The 22,771-nt window shown below is 45.4% G+C and overlaps 1 protein-coding gene across 1 annotated transcript in view; it reads left to right on the top strand.

Annotated features, from left to right (window-relative positions):
• Positions 1-698: 698 nt before the first annotated feature.
• Positions 699-22,771, top strand: part of LOC129706645 (uncharacterized protein C7orf50 homolog) — a 196,586-nt gene continuing 174,513 nt past the window's right edge. Inside the window, exons 1-2 of the mRNA XM_055651026.1 lie at positions 699-822; positions 1,719-1,890. Of these exons, the coding sequence (XP_055507001.1) occupies positions 803-822; positions 1,719-1,890 (192 nt within the window). The 5' untranslated portion in view covers positions 699-802. The remainder of the gene's footprint in view (positions 823-1,718; positions 1,891-22,771) is intronic.

The raw sequence follows: 22,771 nt of genomic DNA, 5'->3' as shown, positions 1-22,771 counted from the left end.
AAACTTTTTTCTTTACCAAGAATTAAGAGAATTATGAACTAACATAATTAAGAATCTAACCCTATGTCACACACGAAAACTTCCCCGCAACGTTGATTACCCTGCGAGTCCAGTCGGGCCGGCTATGTTCCGGTTTGCACAAAATCTGCTCAAACACAGCCTATGAACCATTTAAAAAGAAAACATGTTAAAAACATTAGAAAGAACACTATTACCCGAGTCAAATTTTATTCGTGACAAGAATTAACAGAGGTGAGAACTAACAAAATTACACCTAAGATCCTATAACTCTGCTATAAGATTACATTGCGAGTCGGGTCGGGAGGATCAGGTTGCTAAAATGGGCGTGGAAAATGCCCATGACCCCCCTCCATAGCGTGCTACACGTCAGTCCATTGCATTCAGCAGGAGCAGCCTATCTTGCTTCGCTATAAGATCTTTGGTGACTGCCAGCAGCACCACCACGTGACGGGGGCAGCGCCGTGACTACCAGCACCACCACGTGACGGGGGTAGCGCCGTGAACGCCGCGGAGCTCTGCTATAGGATCTTTGGCCGTGACCGCCAGTAGCACCACGTGACGGGGGCAGCGCCGTGACTTCCAGCACCACCACGTGACGGGGGTAGCGCCGTGACTTCCAGCACCACCACGTGACAGGGGTACCATGAACGCTATAAGATCTTTGGTGAACGCCGCCCGCACCACGTGACGGGGGCAGCGCCGTGACCGCCAGCATCACCACGTGACGGGGGCAGCGCCGAGTCCCCCCCCATGGCATGTGACCGGCGCCCTACCGGACCGGATGTGTTGCTGGCAGCCAAGGTACATCAACTCTCTCCCTTCACCTCCATTGCAAATATCTTCCATAAAACCAAAGATACTCCCTTAGTGTTTGTCATAACCTTCACTCAGTGAAACCCGCCTTCCATAATCCCACATTCACAAATTCTAGGAGTAAGTATTAGGCCATTCGGCCCATCGAGTCTATTCCCTTCCATAATCACACACACACGCTGTGAAATTCCCTTCCAAACCTTCCACAATCCCGCACTCAGGTGGACAAAAGTGCTGGAGAAACTCAGCGGGTGCAGCAGCATCTATGGAGCGAAGGAAATAGGCGACGTTTCGTCCCGAAACCCTTCTTCAGACTGAACTTTCTGAAACGTTGCCTATTTCCTTCGCTCCATAGATGCTGCTGCACCCGCTGAGTTTCTCCAGCACTTTAGATTTTCCAACATCTGCAGTTCCTTCTTAAACAAATCCCACACTCAGTGAAGATCCCTTCCCTAATCTCACATTCTCCAGCATTTTTGCTTTCAACCAGCATCTGCAGTCTCTTCCTGCACATCCCAATATTTATATATTGGCCCTCGCATAATTCCACACTCCTTGCCTCCTGACTCCAGACTCCAACCCAACGTGGTGCCGTAAACTTGTAGCCAAAGGTCCGGGGACGGACAGGCAGGGAGGCGACCCAATGAAAGTTTGCCTGCGGATCAGGTCGGGGCAAGGAGGCTGGGCTGGTGGACTCATGTGTCCCACGTGGAGAGGCAGCTTGCTGCAGTAACAAGCAAAGATCCTGTCTAGCGAGCTATAGGATCTTTGGTAACAAGTAGTCCAAACATCAGATGCAGCCCTTTAACTTCTGTGTACAGTCAATAACTAACTAATTAACTGACTATATATCTCTCTCTCTCTCGGGCTGGTTTACTTAAAAGAAACTTTCAAACAAACACCAGTCGTATCCATTCGTTATTCCACAAGATGACCAAAGAGAAGAAAAGTAAACTTGCAACCCGCAAGGTGAAACTGTCCACTGACGACCCGCAGCCAGCACCTGAGAAGCCTGATACGACCCGGCAGAAGAGAAAGAAAAGGACAAGATCACAGGCAAGTGACAAGAAACTAAACAGAATCGCTGCTGATCAGCTATCTGGCTTGCATTTACCATTAATAGAAACACGTGCTGTTTATTTCACGGAGCTCTGGAAGCTAAAGAGCGAGCATTTATTTCGTACTTCACAAAGGGTCTTTAAAGTGTTCTGTAACGTCGGGGATTCTGTGAAAAGAAAAGAGGCAAAGTGCCGGAGTAATGGAGCGGGCCAGGCAACATCTCTGGAGAACATGTTCTGTGCAGGGCTTCTGTATACCTGGGGAGTTTGTGTAATCTGTCTCATTCCCGTTTCGTGTTCAGATTAATCTGAAATTTAAAACTTTATTGACTCGGAAGTGATCATTGTAAGCATTCACTCACCGAGTTTTGAAACTTGCAGCAAAGTCTATGGCAGAGTGTAGTGTACACAGGGACAGGATCAATATGTACATAGAAACAAAGAACTGTAGATGCTTGTTTATGACAAAGATACACAAAGTCCTGGAATAACTCAGCGGGTCAGGCAGCATCTCTAGAGGAAAGAGACCCCTCTTCAGAAGACCGGCCTCAACCTGAAACATCACCCATCCATTTTCTCCAGAGATGCTGCCTGACCCGCTATTCCAGGATGTTTTCGAGGATGTAACTAGTAGCGTGGATAGGGGAGAACCAGTGGATGTGGTGTATCTGGACTTCCAGAAGGCTTTCGACAAGGTTCCACATAAGAAATTAGTATACAAACTTAAAGCACAAGGCATTGGGGGTTCAGTATTGATGTGGATAGAGAACTGGCTGGCAAACAGGAAGCAAAGAGTAGGAGTAAACGGGTCCTTTTCACAATGGCAGGCAGTGACTAGTGGGGTACCCCAAGGCTCAGTACTGGGACCCCAGCTATTTACAATATATATTAATGATCTGGATGAGGGAATTGAAGGCAATATTTCCAAGTTTGCGGATGACACTAAGCTGGGGGGCAGTGTTAGCTGTGAGGAGGATGCTAGGAGACTGCAGGGTGACTTGGATAGGCTGGGTGAGTGGGCAAATGTTTGGCAGATGCAGTATAATGTGGATAAATGTGAGGTTATTCATTTTGGTGGCAAAAACAGGAAAGCAGACTATTATCTAAATGGTGGCCGATTGGGAAAGGGGGAGATGCAGCGAGACCTGGGTGTCATGGTACACCAGTCATTGAAGGTAGGCATGCAGGTGCAGCAGGCAGTAAAGAAAGCGAATGGTATGTTAGCTTTCATTGCAAAAGGATTTGAGTATAGGAGCAGAGAGGTTCTACTGCAGTTGTACAGGGTCTTGGTGAGACCACACCTGGAGTATTGCGTACAGTTTTGGTCTCCAAATCTGAGGAAGGACATTATTGCCATAGAGGGAGTGCAGAGACGGTTCACCAGACTGATTCCTGGGATGTCAGGACTGTCTTATGAAGAAAGACTGGATAGACTTGGTTTATACTCTCTAGAATTTAGAAGATTGAGAGGGGATCTTATAGAAACTTACAAAATTCTTAAGGGGTTGGACAGGCTAGATGCAGGAAGATTGTTCCCGATGTTAGGGAAGTCCAGGACAAGGGGTCACAGCTTAAGGATAAAGGGGAAATCCTTTAAAACCGAGATGAGAAGAACTTTTTTTTCCACGCAGAGAGTGGTGAATCTCTGGAACTCTCTGCCACAGAGGGTAGTTGAGGCCAGTTCATTGGCTATATTTAAGAGGGAGTTAGATGTGGCCCTTGTGGCTAAGGGGATCAGGGGGTATGGAGAGAAGGCAGTTACGGGATACTGAGTTGGATGATCAGCCATGATCATATTGAATGGCGGTGCAGGCTCGAAGGGCCGAATGGCCTACTCCTACACCTAATTTCTATGTTTCTATGTTACTCCAGCACTTTATGTGTCTTAGGGACAGGAACTGTGAGTGTGAGCAAAACACAAAGTACTGGAGGAACTCAGTGGGTCAGGCAGCATCTGTGGAGAGAACAGACAGCTTATGTTTCGGGTCGGGACTCTTCTTCCTTCCACCCTGCAGTGTTCTGCCTGACCCTGGGTGAGATGGAACCAGCCATTTGTGTCGCCTAAGAGAGAGGCACAAAATGCTGGAAGAAACTCAGCAGCACAAGCAGCATCTCTGGAGGGAATGAATGGGTGACGTTTCAGGTCGAGACCCTTCTTCAGACTGCCACATGGTACAGTGAAATTCATACAATGAATTGCATACAATTCAGGAAAAATCTTTCTGTACACACGTAAAATCTTACTTAAGTACAAGAGTGTGTAAGAAGAATAGATATCGCTGAGGCAGTACACAAGAATCGACACATTTCCGGTGTCAACTTGTACCTGCTCAACCCGAAACGTCACTCATTCCTTCTCTCCAGAGAAGCTGCCTGTCCCACTGAGTTACTCCAACATTTTGTGACTATATTCGCCATCTTGTATCCTTTAGCTTCAAAGCTGTTAAAAAATTATATTTCAGTTTATTGTCGCGTGTACCGAGGTACAGCGAAAGGCTTTTTGTTGCGTACTAACCAGTCAGCGGAAAGACTATACAGCTGCTCCTCGCCCTACGATGTGGTTACATTATGATAAACCCATCGTAAATCGAAAATATCACGTCGGCCAGATCCGCCACGGGCATGGCCCTCTGAAAGCTTCCACATGAGACGCTGTCTCAATAAGGCAGCATCTATCATCTACCATCTGGTATAGAAGCCTGAAGTCGCACATCATCAGGCCCGAGAACAGCTTCTTTCCTACATCTATCAGGTTGTTGAAATGTGTGGGAGGGAACTGCAGATTCTGGTTTGCACGGAAGATAGACACAAAATGCTGGAATAACTCAAGTTCAAGTTCAAGTGTGTTTATTGTCATGTGTCCCTGTATAGGACAATGAAATTCTTGCTTTCCTTTAGCACACAGAACATAGTAGGCATTTACTACAAGACAGATAAGTGTGTCCATATACCATAATATAAATATATACACACATGAATAAATAAACTGATAAAGTGCAAATAACAGATAATGGGTTATTAATAATGAGAGTTTTGTCCGAGCCAGGTTCTATATGGGTCAGGCAGAATTTCTGGAGAAAAGAATAGATGACGTTTTGGGTCGAGACCCTTCTTCAGACTGAGAGTCAAGAGAGAGGGGAAACTAGAAGTATGAAAAGGTACAGAACAAATCAGAGCCGGCACCCAATCACCCAGGAAAGTTGGAGCCCACAATGGTCCATTGTTGGCTGTGGAAGAGGTGATAATGAAGGGATACGGTGAGAGCATCCGGGTTAAAACGTGGTCGTAGAGCCGGAGGTCGTGCCTTGCGCTAATGGTTTTTGTTTTACACAGACTTTTTCTTGCACCATCATCTTTCCTTTCATTTTCTTGTAGAGCTTATGTGTAATTTAAGTTCTCTGTGTGTTTGGCTAAGTCTGTGATTGTGATGCTGCTACAAACAAGACCTTCATTGTCCCTGCACCTCAGTGTGTCTGCATGTGATTACACCTGGATAGAGTGGATGTGGGGAGGAGGTTTCCACTAGTGGGAGAGTCTAAAACCAGAGGGCACAAGGCCTCAGAATGAAAGGATTTACCTTTAGAAAGGAGATGAGGAGGAGTTTGTTTTTTTTTTTTTTAGCCAGAGGGTGGTGAATCTGCGAAATTCATTGCCACAGACCACTTAGGAGGCCAACTCATTGGGTATTTTTAAAGTGGAGATTAATATGTTCTTGATTAATAAGAGCATCAAAAGTTATGGGGAGAATTCAGGAGAATGGGGTTGAGAGGATAAGATAGATCAGCCATGATTTTAGAGAGTTTTGAGTTTAGTTTATGGTCGTATGTACTGAGGTGCAGTGAATGGTGGAACAGCTTGTGCATGGAAGAACTGCAGATGCTGGTAAAATCGAAGGTAGACACAAAATGCTGGAGTAACTCAGCGGGTGAGAGTCATGCTTCACCCATTGAGTTACTCCAGCATTTTGTGTCTACACTTGGATAGCTTGTTGGTTTCTCGTTCCGGCATGGTTGCTTTTTGACATTTTCTTCAGTTTGCCAGAAGATGGTGCCAAAGGTACAACTCATCAACGTTGCTTGCTTTGATTCAGTAAACCAGTGTGTTACACAAACTGCTTGTGCCTTTAGTAACAAGTTGCTGTGGATTTCTGATCGAGTTTACAGGATTTCCTTTCCTGCCACTCTCTCGGTCCGGCTGATGATTATAGTCTGTTTGTAGTTTGTTTGTTTTTTTTGCACAATTCGCGAGCATTGCCACTTTTCATTTTACTGCACATCTCATATGTGTACGTAACGAATATATTTGAATTGACTTGACTTGATTAGCTTGTTGACCGGTTGCATCATGGCCTTGGTTCGATAACTCGAATGCCCAGGTACGAAGGAGGCTGCAGAGAGTGGTGGACAACTGACCGTTGAAGGGATCTATAGGAGGCGCAGCCTCGAAAGGGTGTCCAGCACCATCAAGGACCCCCTCGCGTCTCGCTATTGCCTTTGGGAAGACGGTACAGGAGCCTGAAAGCCGTGATCGCCAGGCTTCTTCCAAGTAATCAAATGGCACAACACCAAACTCCAGCCTCTCTCAACGTCTATCATTGGAAGCAATGAGTGAGCGTACCGGAGAGAGATAGTGAGCGTTGCCTCAAGAATCTCTCCTCAATGTCAATAAAACGAAGGAACTAATTGTTAACTTCAAAAAGTGATGTTAGGAAACCAAATGGCAGTTTTCATTGGTGGGTGAATGGAGGACAGAGTTAGCAGCTTCAGGCTCCTTGGTGTTAACATCCCGGCTGACCTGGGCCAAGCATATCGATGTAATCATGATGAAGAAACTTTAGCGCCTAACTTTCTTAAAAGTTTAAAGAGGTTAGTTACAAATGGAACCATTTATTGTTGAATACTCTAATAAACGTCTACAGATGCTCTGCATCGTTTGCAACATGGCCTAGTGCGGCAACTTCAACGCACAAGGCTGCAGAGAGTGGTGCACTCAGCCCACTCCATCATGGGCACAGCCCTCCACACCATCGAAAGCATCTGCACCAGACACTGGCTCAAGGAGGAGGCATCTACCATCAAAGATCCCCTCCATCTGGACCGAACCGTCCTCTCACTGCTACTGTCGGGCAGGAGGTACAGAAACCTGAAGTCCCACAACACCAGCTTCAGAATCAGCTACTTTCTGACAATGATCCTGTTCTTGCACCAATCTGCACAAACCCAGTTGTAACTTGACAACAGAACACCGTCTCATCTCTTGCACTGCCATGGATTTGCTTTATTTTCTAAGAATATTTTTAAACTTGATGTCTTTTTTTTGTATAATCTTTTAGAATTTGAAGTATATTTTGTATAATTGACGTGTGATTTGTTTTTGTGTGTTTGTGTCTAGCTGTCTGCAGCAAGCAAGGTTTTCCTGGTAACTAGCTCAGCGCACTTGTGCTTATGACAATAAACTTGACTTTGAACTTGTCCAGCACCTAACTCGTTATTAACAGGACCAGAGCCCACCTGGTTGAAACTAATGACTAATTAAGGTTTGACGTGTGTGCGTTGGTTGTATTTATCTCCACAAAGTTCATACACGTCAGTAACCCTAGCATTCCTTCTCTCTCTATCCCTCTCCCATCCAAGTCACACCGGCTTCTTGTTTTCACCCAACAAACGGCTATCAATGGCCTGTTTCCTTTATCATTGTTACATTTTTTGCATATCTTTCATTCATTGTTCTTTATCTCTCTACATCATCGTCTATATCTCTCGTTTCCCTTTCCCGTGACTTTTAGTCTGAAGAAGGGTCTCGACCCGAAACGTCACCCTTTCCTTCTCTCCAGAGATGCTGATGTCCTGCTGAGTTACTCCAACCTTTTGTGTGTCTCTCTTTGGTTTAAACCAGCATCTGTAGTTCCTTCCTGTGTAGGAAAACATAGAAACATAGAAATTAGGTGCAGGAGTAGGCCATTCGGCCCTTCGAGCCTGCACCGCCATTCAATATGATCATGGCTGATCATCCAACTCCGTATCCCGTACCTGCCTTCTCTCCATACCCCCTGATCCCCTTAGCCACAAGGGCCACATCTAACTCCCTCTTAAATATAGCCAATGAACTGGCCTCAACTACCCTCTGTGGCAGAGAGTTCCAGAGATTCACCACTCTCTGTGTGAAAAAGTTCTTCTCATCTCGGTTTTACAGGATTTCCCCCTTATCCTTAAGTTGTGATCCCTTGTCCTGGACTTCCCCAACATCGGGAACAATCTTCCTGCATCTAGCCTGTCCAACCCCTTAACAATTTTGTAAGTAGGAACTCCAAATCTTTCCTATCCATGAACCAAATATAGACACAAAGTGCTGGAGTAACTCAGCGGGTCAGGCAGCAACTATGGAAAAAAGGAATGGGTGATATTTCGGGTCGAGACCCTTCTTCAGACTGCTGAAGAAAGGCCTCGACCAGAATCTTGACCTATTCCTTTTCTTGAGCATTTTATGTCTATCTTCAGTGTAAACCAGCATCAGCAGTTCCCTCTTACACGATCCATCAACCATGCATCCCTGTGACTCTTTTTGATAGGTTTTAAGGTTTTTTGATAGTTCTCAGCTTGGCCGTGTTCAAGTCCCTGCTCTTTTCTCTGTGTCTATTTGAAGAGGTAATGCTTCGGCCTATGTCGATCCCATTTTGGCACTTTGTGTTTTACTTTTGGTAAGGAGCTGGCTGAGGAGGGAGTTGAGGCAGGTAATATAACATTTAAAAGACATTTGGACATGTACAAGGATTAGTCGGATATGGGCCAAACGCGGGCAAAGCTTAGATAGGTCATCTTGGTCGGCATGGACGAGTTGGGCCAAAGGGCCTGTTTCAATGCTGTATGACAAGCCCTTCGGCCCAACTTGTCCACACTGGCCACATTGTCCCACCTGCCCACCTTTGGTCCAAATCCCACCAAACCTGTCCTATCCATGCACCTATCTAACTGTTTCTTAAACTTTGGGATAGTCCCAGCCTCAACTACCTCCTCTGGTAGCTTGTTCCATACACCCACCACCCTTTGTGTGAAAATGCGGGTGTAAGGAACAAGCTACCAGAGGAGGTAGTTGAGGCTGGGACTATCCCAAAGTTTAAGAAACAGTTAGATAGGTGCATGGATAGGACGGGTTTGGACTATCTTACCCCTCAGATTCCTATTAAATCTTTTCCCCTTCACCTTAAACCTGTGTCCTGTGGTCCTTGATTCACCTACTAGAAACATAGGAAAATAGGCACAGGAGTAGGTCATTCAATATGATCATGGTTGATCATCCAAAATCAGTACCCCGTTCCTGCTTTCTCCCTATATCCCGCAATTCCTTTAGCTGTGTTATGTCAGTGTTTTGTGGTCTGGGATGAATTGTTTCAAAGAGAGCAGAGTGAGCGATCAGTTTTAAAGGGGAGTAGGATAAACATTGCAAGATAAATATGTTCAGTCCCTTGAACAGAGGGGTGAGTGCCGTAGGGCTGTTCTTTGGAAGAGTTGGTATGGGTGCGGCGGTTGGAATGGATTTCTCTTCTTTGCCTCGTTCTATGATGTCAACAGAACTAATTGGTCAAACTTGTTCACAAAGGAAAATAAATACAGGATCCCTGTTATCAGATCTTCGAGTAGCCTAAAATGTTTATCTTTGCAATCTGCTGCCACTTTAGTTCTGTGTTGCTAGGATCTAGTGTGAAGGTGCGGACGTAATGGTCCATTGCCACACTGGGTCGGTCTGTCCATCTGATGCAAAATAAATATTTTTTTCACCTGATGCTGAATTCAAGTTGGCAAATTTAATTGCGCACTGTCGGTTGTATCAATTTTGCAACGAGATTGATTTGCTCATTGTGATAAAAGTTGTAAATATTAATATATGGAATCTGAAAATGTCAGTATTAAAAAAACACAAAATGCTGGAGTTTCTCCGGGTCAGGTAGCATCTCTGGAGAAGGTGGAGAGGCGATGTTTCGATCTTCGGTCTGAATAGGAAACTGAGGGGCAACGTTTCCACTCAGAGAGTGCTGGGTATGTGGAACGAGCTGCTAATGATGCTTAAAGAAGGGGGTCTCAACCTGAAGTCTCCTGTCCATGTTCTCCAGAGAGAACGGTCACGGTGGCACAGCGGTAGAGTTGCCGCCTGACAGCAAATGCAGCGCCAGAGACCCGGGTTCGATCCTGACTACGGGTGCTGTCTGTACGGAGTTTGCACGTTCGCCTCGTGCAGGGCCGTCTTATCAGCATAATAGGCCCCTGGGCAAAGCAGTGCACTGGGGCCCCTACCTACACAACCACTCGCTGGAATAAAAATGTAAATGGTCGATAAAATTAAAGCCAGTTCAAACGCTGCTGCCCCATTGTGCTGCCAAGCTGATTTTCTATAAGTTTCAGTCTTGAAAATGAACGTTGTCCTGCACAGTTAGTCACCATCATACACGTGAACACTGAGTGCAATTTAAACGTTAGGAAACTAATGAGATTAGATTTCAAGTTGCCCGAAATTATTTTGATCCTCCTCTTCTGATCCGTCATATCTAGTAAGACGCACACTTAGCTTTCGTTCCCGTTTCTTCACATCGCTATAATCTGAATCTGGACACCTACTCCCGGCTTTCAATTCGTATTCACTAAATTTGTCTCTAATTTCCTGAAGGTAGGTTTTCAGAGACTCAAGAAGATTCATGGCAACAAGTATGTTCACATCCTCTTGACTGCTGTACCTTGCTTGTTTAGTTCACTCTTTCAAGGATGTCATTCCAAAGAATTGTGAGGAAGATCGTTCCAGGTTCTCCGTTTTTTCGCTCAGTCCTCCTGCCTCTCCCCTTGTGTTCACTTCCTGTTCAGTGTCAGCTGATACAGAATCCAGTGCATGTTTAATTTTCTCCAAACCCCCGTACAGAGCACGAACGGCATCAAAATGTGACGGCCATCTCGTGTCAGACTGAGACGCTTGGCCACAACATTTATTTCCTAAAGATGATGCCGGAACATTCCATCGATGTGTAGAATCAGAGAAAAACGAATACGGACACTGAGCCAAGTCAAAGGATTTTAGAGTCTGTAGACAACACTCTGCCACTTTTACACCCACCAAGTTGGGGACGATCAGCCATGATCACAATGAATGGCGGTGCTGGCTCGAATGGCCGAATGGCCTTCTCCTACGCCTATTTTCTATGTTTCTATGTTAAGTTTAGGCGGTGTCCAGCACAAGGCACATGGATGGCAAACTCATTCAGTTGATGAATCCGTTCTTGCAATTCAGTATTTATTTATTGACAGCATGTCACAACATACATAGATCAGCATGGGTCCCCTAGGCTCGTGGTGGGCCCCGGGCAACTGCCCAGCGTGCCCACGTGTTAAGACGGCCTTGGGCTCGTGACCTGCGTGGACTTTCTCCGAGATCTTCGGTTTCCTCCCACACTCTAAAGTCGTACAGGTTTATAGGTTAATTGGTTTGGTAAATGTAAAGATTGTCCCTAGTGGGGGCAGGATAGTGTTAATGCGCTCAGATTGCTGGTTGGCGCGGACCCGGTGGGCCGAAGGGCCTGTATCTGTAAACTAAACTAAAAAAAGAGATGCTGCATTACCTGCTGTTACCTTATTTTTGAAGCAAAGAAGTTAATAGCCTTGACTTAAATGTGAACCCAGATTGGGTGAGAAATTAATCTGATATAGGATGGCATACTAGCTGCATATTAGTCCTCTCAATATATTTTATTTTAAGATACTGCAATGAGTTCTACAGGGCAACCTTCCCCTCTAATGCCAGAACAGATACACCATTTTGTGTCTGCACCTTCTTCAGACTGGAGAAGGGTCCTACCCAAAGCTCACCTATACCGAAGCGTCACCTTCTCTAGAAATGCTGCCTGACCTGCTGAGTTACCTGCAGTTCCTTGTTCTTACGCTTCTCGTAAATGTCAGTGTTCGGTTAAAGGGCAATTCAAAATCCGTGTCTCCTAATGTTGTTTATCATACACACTGCTCATGATGTGGCACCAGGTAAATTTACAGTAACTGAAAAAAAAATCGCCATTAAAAACATCCACCTGTCTTGAGAAACCAGATTGGAGTGTTTTGGGACACCAATCATCCTGGTTTGTGTGTCCAGCTGCCACTCCTGTCATGAATGTCTATATAAATGCACGTATCATGCAGGTTCCTAACAGCATTTCTAATCTCAATGATTATATGATGATGTTGTGGATGTTTGAGATGAAGCTGCTGACTTTGCTCTCTGCCTTGCAGTCATGGTACACCTTGTGTCTTTTGATGTCCTATCTGTTTAATTATAATTTCTGCTGACAGAAACATTCTGACTTTTTTTTATGCCCTTCATCATTTATGGCTTCATCGGCTTTTTCGTTACTGGTGAAATATATCTGATGCTAGCATATAAATTGGACACACAAAGAATGAATTTTCATTTAGGCAGAAGAGTTAATGTAAATATTGATCGTTGATCAGAGAGCACAGTAGCACAGCGGGTAGAGTTGCTGCCTCGCAGCGCCAGAGACCCAGGTTCGATCCTGACCTCGGGTGCTGTCTGTGTGGAGTTTGCATGCTTTCCCTGTGACCGCATGGTGACCTCTTGCTGCCCTGGTTTCCTCCCACATCCCAAAGACGTGCAAGGTTGTAGGTTACATAGAAACATAGAAAATAGGTGCAGGAGTAGGCCATTTGGCCCTTCGAGCCTGCACCGCCATTCAATATGATCATGGCTGATCATCCAACTCAGTATCCCATACCTGACTTCTCTCCATATCCCCTGATCCCTTTAGCCACAAGGGCCACATCTAACTCCCTCTAAAATATAGCCAATGAACTGGCCTCAACTAACTTCTGTAGCCGAGAATTCCACAGATTCACCACTATCTGTGTGAAAAATGATTTTCTCATTTAGAATAGAGTATGTTTATTGTCATTGCACAAAACTGAGCAACGAAATTCCATTTACTTCTCCTCCGTTAATACAACACAACACCAATGCACATATGTACAGTTAATAGTAAAATATAAATACATATTTAAAAGAGTTTAAAATAATTTAGCGGTATTTCTCTAAGTTACTTCTTGCTTCCCAGTATTCACTATTGGAGTTAAGCTCTTTTATCGCACAATGGTAGAAACTATTTTTTAGTCTACCAGTGCGAGCCTGCAGAGAGACCTGAATCGCCTCCCGGAGGGTAGCAGAGTAAAAAGGTGGTTGGCAGGGTGGGATGTGTCCTTCTTGATATTTATGGCCCTGCGCAAGCATCGGGCCTTGTATATGTCATCCAAGGAGGGCAGGTTAGCGTTTGTAATGCGCTGCGCAGTTTTTATAATTCCCTGCAGCGCCCTCCTCTCAGCCACAGTACAGCTGGCAAACCACACCAGGATTCCATAGGTGAGGATACTTTCCACGGCGCATCGATAGAAGGACAGCAGCAGCGGCTGTGAGACGTTAGCTCTCCGTAGAGACCTCAGGAAATACAGCCGCTGATGAGACATCTTCACGAGAGTGATGGTGTTCATTTGCCATTTGAGGTCCTGGGAGATGTTTATTCCCAGGAACTTAAAGTCGTTGACTCTCTCCACCTTGTCTCCTTTGATGTATAAGGGAGCAAATTGCCCCTCTGTAAATTGCCCCTCTGTATATTGCCCCTAGTGTGTAGGGAGTGGATGAGAAAGTGAGATAACATAGAACTAGTACGAACTGGTGATCGATGGTCGGCGTAAACTCCGTGGGCTGAAGGATCTGTTTCCATGCTGTATCTCTAAACTAAACTAATATAAAAGTATCTGATCAGAATAAATTAAAATAAAATGTAATTGTTAGTGTGTGGGCAAAAATACCCATTGAATATTTTTATCCCAAGGATTAATATACTCCCTCTACACTCACGACTGTGGGGTCAAGTTCAGCTCTAACTCCATCTGCAAGTTTGAAGATGACACCACTAAACTGAACCCTAAACCACCCACTGGCACTAATGTTAATGATTCATTATTTCCTCCAACCTTTATGCATCTGTAATGAATCTGCTGGTAAGATGATTTACAATGGCAGACGAGGCAATTAATGTTCATAGTCAAAGAAAACCTAGAGAAATATTTGCTTCAATTAGCATCCAATTTCCTATGATGTGAGAAAGCAGTCTAGATGGAGATCAAACTTCATAGTTATCTGAGATTCCACATTTGAGATAAATACTGTCACTCTGAGTCTGAACTTCTGATTCGGAGTCTGAAGAGTGGTCCCAACCCGAAACGTCACCTATCCATGACCTCCGAGCCACTGAGTTAGTCCAAATCTTTGGGCTCTACTCCTGAAGTCACCGACCTTCACAACCAAAGCAATATTCCTATCATAGGCGTGGATTGTGGAGCAGCAAGTCTGGGTAATCCCCTCATTCAGTTAGACAATAGGTGCAGGAGTAGGCCATTCGGCCCTTCGAGCCAGCACCACCATTCAAAGGGATCATGGCTGACCATCCACAATCAGTGGATGATCAGATGTGGGGAGGATGTTTCCACTAGTGGGAGAGTCAAGGATCAGAGTCCGCAGCTTCAGAATAAAAGGACCTACCTTCAGAAAGGAGATGAGGATGAATTTCTTTAGTTAAAGGTTGGTGAATCTGTGGAATTCATTGCCATAGATGGCTATGGATGCCGTCAATGGATTTTTTTAAAGGCACAGATTGACAGATTCTTGATTAGTACGGGTGTCAGTGGTTTTGGGGAGAACGCTGGAGAATGGGATTGAAAGGGAAAGATAGCTCAGCCACGATTAAATGGTGGAGTGGACTTGATGGGCCGATTGACCTAATTCTGCACCTACAGTCAAATTTATTTTTTTTTTTTTTGCATACAGTTCTGAGCTAATGGAAGTCTATTGCACCAGAGAGTCCACCTAATCTCAAATCCATCTTGTGGAACTTCCTCATCTCTTGCTTGGCCCCGTCCACCGCTGTGGATTTAGAATGGGTTCAGAATAATCGATCTATGATAATTTTGCACTTTCTCTGCCCCACTTGTTGTTTGCCTGCAGTGTTGACTTAAAATGGTTGGGTGAAATTTAGCACCAAGGAACAGAACTGCAGATGCTAATTTGCACAAAAGGACACAAAATGATGGAGTGACTCAGTGGTTCAGGCAGCATCTCAGGAGAACAGGAATCAGGACCCTTTGGGATGAAATTAGCTTTTTTTTTATTTTTTTAAATTTGCTAGCCTGTTCCTTTGTTTACGTTATCAAATCTTTAAAGGCATTCCTGATTGTGGAAAATTATTCCCTTGTCGGTGATTGTTGATGATTAAATTTTGCATCAGCTGTTTTGCATTTATTTCTCGTTACCTCCAGAATATTTCGTTTCTAAATAGTCTGATGATTTTGTTGATTTCCACCACGATCCATTTTCAGTTAATTTTGGTTCTGGATATTTGGAGGCCCAGCATTTGTGTATAATGAGCGCACTGATTAGACTGTGGATGGTGAAAAGGATACAGCATTAAAAGTTACTCCTGTTAACCTGTCAAATGTTGGAGGAAGGTAGACAAAAATGCTGGAGAAACTCAGCGGGTGAGGCAGCATCTATGGAGCGAAGGAATAGGTGACGTTTCGACTCAATGTCACCTATTCCTCTGCTCCATAGATGCTGCCTCACCCTCTGAGTTTCTCCAGCATTTATGTCTACCTTCGATTTTTCCAACATCTGCAGTTCTTTCTTAAACAAATGTTGGAGGGAAATATATGTGAGCTTAAAATTTGGCAGTGGGCGGAGGTGATGCCGCATATGATGGTGGTGTTTAAGAGGATTTTCGATAGACAACTGGATATGCAGGGAATGGAGGGATATGGATCTCAATGGTTCCTTTATTATCATGTGTACCAAGGTACAGTTAAATCTTTTTTGTATACAGATCAGAAGATTGTTGCCGTACACAAAAAAACAATACATCATGCATAGAAATTGCCCACTGAGTCAAGATGCAAGATGCAATTGCAGGTAGATGGGACTAGGTGAGAGTAAGTGTTCGGCACGGACTAGAAGGGCCAAGATGGCCTGTTTCCATGCTGTAATTGTTATATGGTTATAGTTGCCAGGTTTAAGGCAGGGATAGATAGATTGTACGGGTGTCAGAGGTTATGGGGCGAAGGCAGGAGAATGGGGCTAGGAGGGAGAGTTAGATCAGCCATGATTGAATGGCGGAGTATACTTGATGGGCCGAATGGCCTAATTCTGCTCCCATCTCTTACGACTTTATGAGGCGTTTCACAGTCATCGTGCAGGCAGAAGAGTTTACTTTAGCCTGGTTTCATGTTCGGCACGGACATTGTGGGCCGAAGGACCTGTCGTGTGCTGAACTGTCCTGTGTTCCATGGGTGAGGGAAAGGCCATTATTATTATTTTGCCAGCATTGGCTACGTCCTTTAATTTCTAAAAGCAGATTCATCGCAAAATGAACAGGAATGTGTCGGAAGGAACTGCAGATGCTGGTTTTTCACACGCCTTGAGTAGATTTTGCAGAAATGACGGTGTGTGACATGAGTCTGTGGGATTCTCTACCTCGGAGGGCGGTGGAGGCCGGTGCTCTGGATACTTTCAAGAGAGCTCGATAGGGCTCTTGATGATAGCGGTGTTGGGGGAAGGCAGGAATGGGGTACTGATTGGGGATGATCAGCCATGATCACATTGAATGGCGGTGCTGGCTCGAATGGCCGAATGGCCTTCTCCTGCACCTATTGTCTATTACTGTAGTAGCCTTCATTATGTTGACTGGACTCTTCTCTAGTCGTCTCCAGGTGATGTAATTTATTGCCAACATACGATGATTAATTAACTGAGTGCAAGAATCTTGTAGAAGAGATAGTCGCATTGCCATTCAACATGGAAACAGGCCCTTCATCCCAACTCGTCCATGCCGACCAAGATCCCCCCCATCTCAGTTAGTCCCATTTACCTGCATGTGGCCGCTATCCCTCATATAACCATATAACAATTACAGCACGGAAACAGGCCATCTCGGCCCTACAAGTCCGTGCCGAACAAATTTTTTTTCCCCTTAGTCCCACCTGCCTGCACTCATACCATACCCCTCCATTCCCTTCTCATCCATATGCCTATCCAATTTATTTTTAAATGATACCAATGAACCTGCCTCCACCACTTCCACTGGGAGCTCATTCCACACCGCTACCACTCTCTGCGTAAAGAAGTTCCCCCTCATATTACCCCTAAACTTCTGTCCCTTAATTCTGAAGTCATGTCCTCTTGTTTGAATCTTCCCTATTCTCAAAGGGAAAAGCTTGTCCACATCAACTCTGTCTATCCCTCTCATCATTTTAAAGACCTCTATCAGGTCCCCCCTTAACCTTCTGCGCTCCAGAGAATAAAGACCTAACTTATTCAACCTATCTCTGTAACTTAGTTGTTGAAACCCAGGCAACATTCTAGTAAATCTCCTCCGTACTCTCTCTATTTTGTTGACATCCTTCCTATAATTGGGCGACCAAAATTGTACACCATACTCCAGATTTGGTCTCTTTGAGATCCTTCAAAACCTTTTCTATCCATGTACCTATCCAAATGTCTTTTAAATGTTATAGCACCTGCCTCAACTACCTCCTCTGGCAGCTTGTTCCATATGCCCATTACCATTTGAGTGAAAAAGTTGCCTCTCAGTTTCGTAGTAAACCTTTCCCCCCTCACCATAAACCCATGTCGTCTGGTTCTTGATACCCCCACCCTGGGCGAAAGACTGTGCATTCATTCTACTTATTCCCCTCTTTAAGACCACCCATCAGCCTCCTGCACCCCAAGGAATAAAGTCCTAGCCTGCCCAACCTCTCCCTGCAGCTCAGTCCCAGCAACATCAATCTTCTCTGCGCTTTTAGCTAATTTACATCTTCTGAGGATTCGGGGTCACAAGTTATAGCAGTAGAATTAGGCCATTTGGCCCATCGAGTCCACTCTGCCATTCAATCATAGCTGATCTCTTCCTCCTAATCCATTTTCCTGCCTTCTTGACACCCATAACCCTTTTAACCATATAACAATTACAGCACGGAAACAGGCCATCTCGACCCTTCTAGTCCGTGCCGAACACATAATCTCCCCTAGTCCCATATACCTGCGCTCAGACCATAACCCTCCATTCCCATCCCATCCATATAACTATCCAATTTATTTTAAATGATAAAAAACGAACCTGCCTCCACCACCTTCACTGGAAGCTCATTCCACACAGCTACCACTCTCTGAGTAAAGAAGTTCCCCCTCATGTTACCCCTAAACTTCAGTCCCTTAATTCTCAAGTCATGTCCCCTTGTTTGAATCTTCCCTACTCTCAGTGGGAAAGCTTTTCCACGTCAACTCTATCTATCCCTCTCATCATTTTAAAAACCTCTATCAAGTCCCCCCTTAACCTTCTGCGCTCCAAAGAAAAAGCCCTAACTTGTTCAACCTTTCTCTGTAACTTAGTTGCTGAAACCCAGGCAACATTCTAGTAAATCTCCTCTGTACTCTCTCTATTTTGTTGACATCCTTCCTATAATTAGGCGACCAAAATTGTACACCATACTCCAGAATTAGCCTCACCAATGCCTTGTACAATTTTAACATTACATCCCAACTTCTATACTCATTGACACCCATTGTGTTGAGGCTAGATATAACATTAAAGCCAGATAAAAGATAGCTCAACGGTCTCCAATAAGATAGATGGGAGGTCAGGACCGCACTCTAGCTAGCCAAAGGTCTCAGAGAAAACCCACTTTATCATCGTTACTTTTGTGCCTACCTTTCATTCATTGTCCATTATCTCCCTACATCATCATCTATATCTCTCGTTTCCTTTTTCGCTAACTAGTCTGAAGGAGGGTCTTGACCCGAAACGTCACCCATTCTTTCTCTCCAGAGATGCTGCCTGTCCCCTCCAGCACTTTGTTTCTATCTTCGTTTCAAACCAGCATCTGCAGTTCCTTTCTACATGAGGAATACTCTCCTTAAGGCTCTCCCCCTCTCCTTTTACCCAATGCAATGGCCAAGCTTTTTGTAACCTGCCCTCATGTGCTGCAATTCAGATTTGTTATGTGGTATGTGACAACGTTTTAAATTCATTCAAGAGACGTGAGCAATTGCTGTTTCCTGCATTTCACAGATTTCTCTCTCCAATGAGTTTTTAACTAAACACATCAATTAGTTGACAACCCGAACACTGGGTTTTGCTTAAAGAAACGTGTTGTATGTTATATAAATACAATTTCACGATAGACACAAAATACTGTAGTAACTCAGCGGATCAGGCAGCATCTCTGGAGAAAATGTCACCTTTCTATGTCCTCCAGAGATGCTGCCTGACCCACTGTGTTAATCCAACATTTTGTGCCTTATCTTTGGTATGAAGGGCCTGTCTCATTGTGCGAGGTAATTCAAGAGCTCTCCCGAGTTTTAAAAAAAAAATGCTTGTGGTAAGCACGTAGAAAGTACGTAGCGGGTACGTCGGAGATCGGGGATGTCTCTTAGCGGCTCGTAACGCTAACGGCAGGTATTCGGGAAACGTGGTAAGCTCGTGAAGATTTTTCAATATGTTGAAAAATGTGCACAAGAGCCCCGAGTACCTACGAGCGGCTATTACCGTAATTCTCCGAGTTCGAATCGGGGGAAACTCGGGAGAATTGGCTTGAATTGGCTCGTACAGTGGGACAGGCCCTTAAACCTACATCTGCAGTTCCTTCCTGAAGACGTCTGTTATCTTGAATCGGATGTTCCCCACTCTTTTACTATTCTCTCATAAAAGCAGGTGCGTTCAATTTTGATTCTGCTTCAGGTTTAATTTTGCAAACTAGTCCGAAATGTTTAGGTTGATTAGCACTTCCTGAGGTCACCTGTGGACGCTAGGAACTGCAGATGCTAGAATCTTGCATAGAACACAAAATGCTGGAGTAACTCAGCGGGCCAAGCGGTATCTCTGGGTGTTTCGGGTCTGGGCCCTTCTTCAGTCTCTCAGCCTGAAGTTCTGATTCAGAGTCTGAAGAACAGTCCTGACCTGAATTGTTGTCTGCCCATGACCTCCAGGGATGCTGCCTGACCCACTGAGTTAGTACAACATGTTGTGTTCTACTCTTGAAGACGCATGCTTCTTCAGCCAAAGCATCGATCCTGGTGAGGTTCAGAGGGACAGAGATGACCCTAATTTGAATTATTATCTTCACATGAAGCTGCCAAATGCAGCCAGCACCTTGCAACTCTGTTCTCCTTGGCATCAGCTCCACCTATATCAACCGACTCCAACTGGTCCAGAACGCAGCCGCCCGACTCATCACCCACACCAAATCCTGGCATCACATCACTCCAGTCCTCAAACAACTTCACTGGCTTCCCATCTCCCACCGGATCACCTACAAATCCTGATCCTCACCTACAAAGTCCTCCACCATCTGGCCCCCCCACCTCACAAAGCCCTCCACTACCATCCTGCACGAGCCCCAGCCCCCACATCAGCCCCCGACTCCTCACCATCCCAAGTCCAACCCCCCAGTTTTCACCCCTAAGCCTTCTCTCCCCCCCTCCCAGCCTTGGAAATCTCCCTCCCCCCCCATGATCCACAATTCCCGGTCCCTCCCAATCTTCCAGTCCCGCCTCAGACCCATCTCTCACCTCCTGCCTATCCTTAGCCCCATGTCCCCCTCCCTTTCCAGGCAAGTGTGCATTAGTTGCCTCGTTCGTTGTGCTTGTGACTTGAATATCTGTCTTTACTTTGTGGACAGAGTCCTGTCTCTACTATTTACCATCCCCTTACATGGCAGCTGCTAAAATTTTGTAAGGCTTAGTGGACAAGTTAGCCCTTATTCTTCGGAGCGCAGAGGTTAAGGGGGGACTTGATAGGGTCCGCTGATGATCCCAAGTAGTCCCTCACCGTGGAAAGGCTCACCCACTGAGGGAGTCCAGTTCAAACACAGACATGACATGAGACCGGATCTCTTCAGGGGTCTGCCTATCCTTAGCCCCACGTCCCCCTCCCTTTTCATCTGTTGGGGCATTCGTTGCCTTTAAACGTATTGTGTTTATTGTAAGGAATTCTGTCTTTACTGGTATCATGAGCGCAGGTATATGGGTATAGGGGAGATGTTCATTTGTTCGGCACGGACTAGAAGGGTCGAGATGGCTTTTTACCGTGCTCTACCGGTTAAAATTTTTGTAAGGTGCCCTTGAGACTCTTGAGAGGCGCCCATAAATAAAATGTATTATTATTATAATAATCACGAATGTAAACAGAGTGAATGTTAAAAGGATCTTTTACTTGTGTTGTAAAACAAGTTTAAATAAACAATTAAAACCTGACCACAATTAAGTGTTAGGATGCCTGGTAGCAGTTACATTTATGGTCAGTGTATGAACTGCACAAGTGTTAGCTAACAATAACTCTGAATTACTCCACAAATCCATTCTGGCAGCACGTTGTTTTGTCACAAAGTGCCGGACTAAAGGGCCTGTTCCACTTATGCAATTTTTTTTTCGTGGACCTGCCGGCACCCGTCATAGTCGCAGCAAGTCGCCGAAAATCCAGCGGCGACCAGAAAAAGGTACGACTCTTTGGGCAACAACTCACGACATGGACAATGTTTTGGTACACGAGTAGGGATTTTGCGGGCTTATTAGATGTTGCCGTCCACAAATTAGATCACTGTTTTTGTTGGATGCTCCGCCTTCTGATGCCACTAGATCCGTGTATTTTCCCCTTGAGTCATGATCGAGTTTGCAGTCCAAGAACATCTTGTGCTTGTGATTTATTAGTCCCTGCAGCTGCTGGATGTTCCCGGCTAACTCATCTGTGTTTTCCAGTGGAGACAGCGTTTCTCCACAGATAAGGATTCTGGGGGGCTTCAGGATGAGACGGTAGGACCACCACTGTTCCAGCACTGGAGTTGGCCGAATGCTGCACTACTTGGGAACGGCTCCACCCAAGACCTAAAAATTGCTGGAAATTGTGGTCGCAGCCCAGACCACCACACAGGCCAATCTCCCTTCCATTGGCTCTATTTATACCTCACGCTGCCTCGGCAAGGCCAGCAGCACAATCGAGGACCACAATCGCACATCGGCCACTCCCTCTTCACCCCTCTTCCATCGGGCAAAAGGTACAGATGTGTGAAAACGCACACCTCCAGATTCAGGGGCAGTTTCTTCCCGGCTGTTATCAGTAAACTGAACCATCCTACCACAACTAGGGCGGCACGGTGGCGCAGCGGTAGAGTTGCTGCCTTACAGCACTTGCAGCGGGCCGGAGATCCGGGTTCGATCCCGACTACAAGGGTGCTGCCTGTAAGGAGTTTGTACGTTCTCCCCATGGGTTTTCTCTGAGATCTTCAGTTTCCACACTCCAATGACGTACAGGTATGTAGGGAAATTGGCAGTTGATCGTGGGAGTCTCACTCGGAGCGGGACAGGGTTTCCTCCCCCTGCCACCCCAAGGCATTCAAGGGCTGGGCTCTGGCGGAGCCCCCATCTCCACATGCTGGCGGTGGAAAGCATCTTGTCCGGGAACATTACCATCTGGTTCGGGAATTGCTCTGCCAAGGACAAGAAGGCTCTGCAGAGAGTAGTGCGTTCGGCCGAACACACTATGGGAACTTCACTCACCCCCCTGCAGGAACTATACAACAGGAGGTGCAACTCCAGAGCAAACAAAATCATGAGAGACCTCTTCCACCCCTGCAACGGACTGTTCCAGCCGCTACGGTCAGGCAAACGCCTCCGTTGCCATGCAGTGAGAACGGAGAGGTTGAGAAGGAGTTTCTTCCCAGAGGCAATTCGGACTGTAAACGCCTTTCTCACCAGGGACTAACTGTACAGAACGTTTTTCCTTCTATTATTTATTATGTAAA

The sequence above is a fragment of the Leucoraja erinacea genome, chromosome 20 (assembly GCF_028641065.1).
Source record: "Leucoraja erinacea ecotype New England chromosome 20, Leri_hhj_1, whole genome shotgun sequence".
Classification (NCBI taxonomy): Eukaryota; Metazoa; Chordata; class Chondrichthyes; order Rajiformes; family Rajidae; genus Leucoraja; species Leucoraja erinaceus.
Note: the sequence above shows the minus strand (reverse complement) of the source record. Positions and strands in the feature narration are given on the sequence as shown.